Here is a 9,061-nt window from a genome sequence, read left to right on the forward strand (position 1 = left end):
AAATATGAATACAAATTTTACTTTATTTTATATTTTACAATATTTATACAATATAATACTATATACTTAATATTATAACTTTTGCTCCCGAGTCAATATCTCGTTACAGTAGTAAAGAGCTGCTGCTAGTACTGATAATACAAACATTCACACACACACCAAACAACTATTCTTTGTAATGTGAAATTATGTGTGTGTGTGTGTGTCTGATGTGTAATTACATCAGCATCAAACACACACAGACAGACGGCTTTCAGGTTTGAGATTCATTAGCAGCTCGAGTCGTTTAGAGAAGTTGCTCGAGGAGGAAACGGGTCACAGTTCGGCTGCGTGCGTGTGTGTGTGTGTGTGTAAATAACAATGAGTGTGTTTGTGAGAGAGTCATTATAACGGCAATTAGGACGTTGTCTTTAATGGATTTCTCTCTTCTGGAGGTCAGTGTGTGTGTTTAATGGCTCTTATGGAGGTCAGCGCTAAATGAAGCTGCGCATCCAAACAACAGCGTACAGACGAGAGACTGCTCACAGTTCACCTCAAAACCTCAAGAAATCAATAATGATATATATAAAGTGAGGACTAATTAATGATTTTCTTACATTTTGTTATCATTCAAAATATTTTCATGACTAACACATTTTGCTCTCAAATTCTCATTACTGTAATGCACTTGGATGTACATTTTGTAATCAATTAGCATATGAGACCATGTCCAAATGACCATGTTTATTTTACAATCATCACTAATGGCTCAAGGCCTTCTTCAGTGTGTTTAACAGTTCAATCCCTCCACCCACCCAGTTTTTAAATCATTAATTCTATTGACGTCATCATTCATTAGCCAATGTTCAATCGCTAAAAACACGTGTTCCATTTAAATACTGGAGAATTTCCACCTAAGGCTGTCACGATATTATATTTTTCACACCATGGTTATTGTGGCCAAAAGAATTCACAATATCAGTATATCGCGATATCTATAGAAACCTTTGGGAATCAGACAAATTAATTTTTATTTTATTTAATTTTTTCTTTTTACCCAGTGAACATAAGGATACTGATAAACACAGGGCACATGCATTTTGTGAGTGTGAATCATGGTCTCATGTGCTAAGTAATTTAATTGATTGATGCACCAAAATATAATATTAAGTGACGGAAGAACGAGGTGAAAACAGCTTTGTGTTAGCATAAAACGGAAATGTAATTTCTGCACCATTAGAAGCTCCAAACGGAATAAAAATGACCGTTTTCAAACAGGTTTCCCAGACACTTAGCGATAGCCCCACCCCAAATGCACACCATCGGTTGAGCTGCTGTCGCTGTGTCAGGAATCAACCAATGAATGGCTTACTTATAGTTAGATGAGGAAGAAAACTCAATGGGATGGGAGAAAGTATTTAACATGAAAAAATTAAGTGTTAAAATAATTACTTAAGTGATAAAAATAAATACTTAAAATACAGTATTAGTTTTAACACTTAATTTTTACATTTAATTTGACATATTAAGTATTAAAATTAAGTATTAAAATAAAATTTTTAAATCAATACTTAAGTATTAAGTATTCATTTCAACACTTATTTTTAAGCATATTAACCCCCGGTTTCACAGACAAGGCTTAAGTCTAATCCCAGACTAAAATCTAAATCTGAGCTGTTTCAACTAAAAGAAACTTGATCTGACTGATCTTAAAATATATCTTTTATTTTGTCTCAAAATGCACACCAGTAATGTTTTTTCTAAGGTATGTTTATAAAAATTACTTAAATGTCCTAATTGAACTACGGCCTAATCCTGGTTTAGTCTAAACCCTGTCTGTGAAACCAGGCCTATGTGGCTAAATTAAGTGTTAAAATAAATACGTAAATATTAATTTTAACACTTTCTTTTTAAAGTATTAAATTAATTTTAATACTTTTTAAGTAATAAATTAACTTAAGTATTATAATTGAATTTTAAAATGAATACTTATGTATTAAGTATATATTTGAACAATTAATTTTATTTTAACACCTAATTTTAATTTTTACATTTAATTTTAAGTATATTGAGGATTAAAATTAAGTGTTCAAATGTAATTTTAAAATCATACCTTAAGTATTCATTTTACCAGTTAATTTTTTTTTTATTTAATTTGAAGTATATTGGCCCAGTTTCACAAACTGGGTTTAGCTTAAGCCAGGACTAGGCTTTAGTTAAATAAAGATTACTATGCAACTTTTACAAAAATGAAAAAATTACAACTTTTACAAAAAAGAAAACATTAAGGTGTGCATCTTGACACAGAACAATGACACTGACAAATTTTAAGATATGTCAGAGCAAGATATTTTCAGTTGAGACTTAAACATGAATTTTAGTCGGGGACTAGTATAAACCTTGTCTTTGAAACCAGGGGAAATGAATACTTAAGTTTTCAAATTAATGCTTAAGTTTATATATATATTATATATTTAAATATTCACTTTAACACATTAACACTTAATTTTAAGAATATTAAATTAAGTTGTGAAATTAGGTGTTAAAATTAATACTTACGTGCTAAAATTAATACTTAAGTATTAAATATTCATTTTAACAGTCCATTTAAAGTAGATTTAATTAAGTAATAAACTTAATGAATGTGTTAAAATGAATACTTAAGTATATTAAGTGGCAAAATGAATGCTTAAGTGTAAAAATGTATAGTATTCACTTTTGAAGTATGAAGTATTCCTTTTAATATTGCATTTTAAATAGACAGCATCTTTATATGTTCTTCTATTTTAAAATATCTATTTTAGCATGTTTTTTTTTTTATCTTACATGAAATATTTTACAGTTTCAATTCAGTGTATTAATTTTTATTTTTTACAGCAATGAGAATTAGTAGAGAATGTGATTAATTGTCCTAAAAATAATGTCACGATAAAGAAATACTTAATGGCTCTAAATGGCTTAATTTTCTTCATGCAAAATACAATTTCTTATTCCTTTCTTTTAAATTTGACCTGAAAAATGACCCAGATGCGTTCTTAACAGAATTCACACGTTTCACCCAGAAACACACACACACACACACACTCACACACGCGCGCACACACACACACACACACTCACTCACGTCTGTTTTCCACATTCAGAATCTCATTCCAGTTTTCCCCCTCAGTCTCTTTCACACTCCCCCTTTTATTTCCTCCTTTTCATTTATCTGCCATTTCACTGGCGTCTGTTTCTAGGCTGTTCATGTCTTTCTTCTCTTTCACTTCCATCTATCTTCCTCCTCCTCCTCTCCTCCAGCACCGCTCGGAGCAGCAGCAGCAATTATGTTAAAAGCCAGCAGATCTGCTCTCATCCAAGTGATGTCACCCTGCTCATGTCAGCAAAAAGCAAACTTCCCGCTGCCAAAATGACCGTGCGACACACACACACACACTCACACTCACACACACACACACACACTCTCTCTCTCTCTCTCTCTCTCACACACACACACACTCTCTCACACACACACACACACACACTCTAACACACACACACTCTCTCACACACACACACACACACACACTCTAACACACACACACACTCTCTCTCACTCACACAATCAGCATCTGATTAGAGGACAGTAGAATCAGTTGAAGGGGCCATTAATCAGTTTAATTGCTTTCCTTATTTCAATCAACCAATTACCAGCGTGACGAGCAGCTCGTTTTCTGACATGAAGCTATAATATAACAGACCGTCAGCGTCACACATGAAACTCATCTAATTGACTAACTTTTCCAGGCGAAAGCACCGCATCCGTCAGGCTGCCTATATGAGAGCTTGCAGTGTGTTTGAATGGGAAAGTCAAAAAACACAAAGGTGTACAAATGTGTTAACTCTCAGGCCATCCACGATTAGGATGAGTGTGTTTCTTCATCAGGTTTGTAGAAATGTGTCTCTGCATCAGTGTCTCAGCAATGGATGCTCTGCAGTGAATGGGTGCCGTCAGAATGAGAGTCCAAACAGCTGATAAAAACATCACAATAATCCACACCACTCCAGTCCATCAGTTAACATCTGGAGAAGACACAAGCTGAAACACATCCAGCATTAAGATGTTTTGAACTAAAATATGAGTCCATAATCCATAATAACTAGGGCTGGGTAAAAAAAGATAGATTTCTCGATTTCAATCGATTCTCATTTTTATGAAACAATATTGATTCATAATCGATTTACTTGAATTTAGTAATTAGAAAGATCAAATTAACTTAAATATATGTCACTTATTAAGCCTGTGCAAAAATACATTAAAAATGAAACATTTATTTGAGATCACATAAGTTTTCTATTAAGTACAATAAACTTTCAGTAATATTTGAGTGAAATTAATTCATTGCATTTAATAAATTTGGCTTATTATTGAGTTTTGCCCAAATCTTACATGTGGCATCATCAATTTAAGATTATAAAACGGATCGTTCCGGTCCTTGATTCTGATTGGTTGAGCCGCGTTCGAAGCCGTTGTATATTACACTACAAACCTACACCTCAGTTTACTTTGGCAACCATTTGGTTCCAACCACAACTGTTTCTGAGGAACTACATTGTTTGGTGGAAGAATACTGTTTTTATTAATATCATTAGACTTATTTGCTCTGTTTTATTTTGTGAAACCTTACTAATATATGGAATCCCTGTTTTATAAAACCAATAATCCCCAAGAAGCCGTGGTTTACAGTGAATTTATAACAGCTAAGGGGGGTTAGGCACTAACAACCTTACAACGCATCTTAGCTGTTATAAATTCACTGTAAACCACGGCTTCTTGGGGATTATTGCTTTATTTTCTCACCCTAAACAGAACAAAGCAAACTGTTTTAGTCAGTTTGCTACTTAATTTATCATTTAGTTTATCTGTAATGTGGACCAGACTTTATGCTGATTGTCAAACGACTGAAAACGCACAACGAGTCTTAAAACATCATATGAAAAGCTCCTAACGACTGCTGTTTTCTCTCACTTCACTTTTCTTCTCTCTTAATTTTGATTGATGAGCATCTGTCAGTTTGTTTTCTTTCGTTCGCTGTCATTTTTTTCTCCAAAGTTTCATCTCATTAATTCTGGACACACGAATCTCTTGGACTGAGTATCCTCTGCGTCTGCTGAGACAGGAACGCGGCCAAAACTCAAACCACATCATCTGAAATCCAGCCCGACTCCAAACCGCTGGAGCCAAAGATCAGCCTTCATCCTCCAACAACCAACCGCCATGTTTCGATATCACTGTGTGTTTGTGTTAAACATTGATTGGAAACACATCAGGATCATTTTATTATCAAACAACTGATATTCTTAGCAGATCTGGAAGTCTGGATCTCGTCAAACAGACACGCAGACGCAGGTTTGGCACTGGACTAGACCTTCACAAAACCAGATGTGGACGAGATTCATTTTCTCACAGTATTGCACTGATACTTCAGATCTGTATGATGCATCAATAAATGCATTCCTGCCTGTATTCATATAATATCCTACAGGTCAGTTAATATAGAAGCAGCTCATCTAAATGAAAACTGGGGCCTAAAAATTTCATATTCATAAGTTTCATGACATTAGACCTTCTTTTTGATTAATACAATTTAATTTAACTATTAAAACAGAATTCAGAAAAATGTATAATAAATAAAACTGAATTTGGTTTAAACAAACAAATGAAAAAATTATAGGGCCCTAAAATTTATATTTTTGTTAATCTTTTAACAAATTGTCATTAAATTGCACAGGTTTCATGATATTAATTAATTAGACATGTTTTTGATTACTACAATTTAATCTAACCACTAAAAATGTAAACAAATAAAAAATAAAACTGAATTTGGGAAAAATAAAATGATTTTGATGGGGACCTATACTTATAAATAGTCAGCTTCAAAAAAACTATTTAATTTATTTATGAAATATTTTTACCTTCGAGGACGTCAACAAAGGAAAGTTTGATCAGATTTTGGGAACCTATGAGGACAATTTTGCACTCAAAGAAGAGTGAAGTAAACACACACACACACACACAGAGAGAGAGAGAGTTACACACACACTAAACCAAACTGAAGCCACAAGAGAAAAACACAAAAGAAAGCACACACACACACGGCTCTCTTTTGCCTGATTTTCCTGTGACTGCAGGCAGCACAATTCTCTTCCTCTGATCCAAACACACACACACACAGCACTCTCCCATGTAAACTCTAGAGTGGTTCGTCTAAATTAACTATGCTAATCACGGTGTGTCTCTGGGGATGTGAACACTAAATGGCTTTTAATCTAACGCGCCTCTGCAGACACAACAAACAAACAACTGACACAAGCCCCGCCTCCACCGCACTTTCAGCCAATCAGCCGTGGAGAACAGCAGGAACGTTTGACCTTGTCCTCTGACCTTCAGTCAATATGGATGAAGACGCACAGAAAGCAGATCAGGACTTGGACTGGACGCTAATATCTGAGATATATAAGAGATGTGGAGGCATCACCTAAAGTTGGGAGCGGATGCCCACTCCAGCGCCAGACAGGCCAGATCCACAGCGGCGTAAACCAGCAGGAAGAATATAGAGACGATACTCGCGATCGTGTTCAGCTTCCCGGAGAACAACACCAGCTGAGGAGAGAAAGAGAAGAAGATCCGGATCAGAGTCACCTTCACTTCACTGCAGCCGTCCCAAATCCTAGTGAGACGCCTTAAAATGACTATTAGAAAGAGTGAAATTAAATTAAATTAAACTAAATTAATAATTAAATTAAATTATACAAGATGAAACACTAAACAGACTTTAAAAAAAAAAAAACATTTAAGTTGAAGTACTAAAATTGCCAAAAATAAAGCTAGATTTTTCTCTTTTTTTTTCTTTTTTAAAAACCTAATAAAAAATTACAAGAGGTGGAGGGAGGATGGTAAGAAAATTAAAGTAAATGAAAATGGTCTCTTTTTTTTTTCTTCAAATTTTATACAATAAAGAAAAATTACAAATGCACATAAAATTACAAAAACAACCTAAAATGAAAAAGAAAACTGAAATAAAAAATATATAATAAATTCATTTATTTTAAAATATAAATTCAACTTATTATTAAATTTTATAACATTATTATTTAAATAACAGAGGCTGTTAAAGTAAAAAAAATATATATAAATTATGCGATATGGATATGGTAAAGAACTGAAAACTGAAAATATAAAAATTAAATATAAATTGAAATTAATATATTTATTTATAAATAAATTATTCTTGTTGTCCTTCATATTTTATACAAGAAAGATGAAGTAAAAACTGAGAAATGCACATAACAAAATTACTAAAACAAATTAAAAATTACAATTTAAAATAAATAAAATACTATCAATTCAAATAAGTATATTCAGTTATAAATATACATTTAAAACATTAATAAATACTATAATAGTATATAAATAACACAGGCAGTTAAACTACAATTACAAAAGAAAACAAAATTATGAATTCAAATAAATATATATAAAATAAAAATATATAAAAATATATTTTATATATAAATAATATAATTCAAATAAATATATTGATTTATAAAAATACATAAATAAAAATACAAAAGCACACAAAATGACCAAAACTAATATTACAAAGAAAACTGAAAACATAAAAATATTATTATATGTTGTTTTATATATATATATATATATATATATATATATATATATATAAATTCAAAATGTTAATAAATACTACAATAATATAGAAATAATAAAGGCAGTTAAAGTAAATGTAAAATTTATTTTTTGGAGATTTTCTTGTTGTCTTCCAAATTTTATGCTATAAAATACTTGCAAAGAAAAAATAACAATAGCAAGTTACTAAAACAAACTAAAATTCTAAAGAAAACTGAAGAATATGAAAAATTCATGGATAAAATTAATGGATTCATTAATGGATAAAAATAAATTCAAATATCAAAGCTGTCTGTAGCCAAGGTAATGATGGGATGCCCTAACAACCATAAAAATACAATCACACACAAATGTTGTATAAAATAGTGCATTATTTATTAGTTTCACCTATTTGCATCAATACTGTTCAGTACTGACTGAATGCTGCACTGCATTGTGAGATTTGAAGGATACGTGTGATGCTCTTTTGAGGGTCTAGGGTTTGGAACAGAGCCTCTGTTTCACCAGATTTGATTCCTCTCTCATTAAAACACACGCGGTGTCTAACAAGCGTGTGTGTGCGTGCGTGTAATTTAGAGCGAGGGTTATTAAGATATTGGTTGAGCATTATGCCTCATATTGAGTGCTCTTCTCTGAAGATGCTCGTAAATAACACACGCGGCTGCTGTAAGAGTTGAGGATAAATTGTGTGTTTATGAGGCGTCCAGACTCTGGGTCAGACGCACACACATCTCTCAGGAAAAGTGTTTCTGGACGTCAGGAGCGTGTCTGGAAAACTTCCACCGCTTTAATCTGCTGATTCACCATCCGCTCATAAGCGCCAGTCCCAGTGCATCATGGGAGTTTAACCTGTTCCTTCAGCACACAACGCTTTTTAGGAACTTTGTGCCTTTTTAGACAAAAAAGATACAAAAATAATATTAAAAAAGGAATATATATATATATTAGTGCTGTCAATCGATGAAAAAAATTAACTAATTAATCGCGCATTTTTCTGAAATTAATCCCACCTAGCATTAAAGTTTTAAATATACTTTTATATTGCAATCATTTCACATTCAATCTTCAAATTAATGTACAAACAACATCAAGACAGTATATTTTTAATATTTGTTTAATGGCATCTTTATTTTTATGAGTATCACTGACACCAATTAATAGTGTTTTCCCTATAAAAATGTTCCCCCTAATATTTAACCATTGACTTTAGCCATTCAACTTTACATTATAATTAAGAGCTATCAATTTGAACATTTATTAGACTTTAAAAATCCCTTCTAATTTAAGTGAACTTAAATAATCTTCACACAAACCCATTATAATAAATGTTATATTCAGCTAGGTTACCTGTGCCCCTCAGCAGAAATATACAGAAATTGAACAAAGTTATCAAAC

The 9,061-nt window shown here is 32.3% G+C and overlaps 2 protein-coding genes across 2 annotated transcripts in view; one reads left to right on the forward strand and one right to left on the reverse strand.

The window, feature by feature from the left end:
• The window catches only part of LOC306854576 (transmembrane O-methyltransferase homolog), a gene marked incomplete at its 5' end in the record, with an annotated part of 605,488 nt that extends 598,342 nt beyond the window's left edge, over positions 1-7,146 (forward strand). The window contains one exon of the mRNA XM_079392712.1: positions 7,125-7,146. The remainder of the gene's footprint in view (positions 1-7,124) is intronic.
• Positions 1-9,061, reverse strand: part of LOC306854570 (solute carrier family 12 member 9-like) — a 42,440-nt gene that overhangs the window by 5,776 nt on the left and 27,603 nt on the right. Inside the window, exon 9 of the mRNA XM_079392703.1 lies at positions 6,498-6,622. Within this exon, the coding sequence (XP_079248829.1) occupies positions 6,498-6,622 (125 nt within the window). The remainder of the gene's footprint in view (positions 1-6,497; positions 6,623-9,061) is intronic.

This window comes from Barbus barbus, assembly GCF_936440315.1.
Source record: "Barbus barbus genome assembly, chromosome: 34".
Lineage (NCBI taxonomy): Eukaryota > Metazoa > Chordata > Actinopteri > Cypriniformes > Cyprinidae > Barbus > Barbus barbus.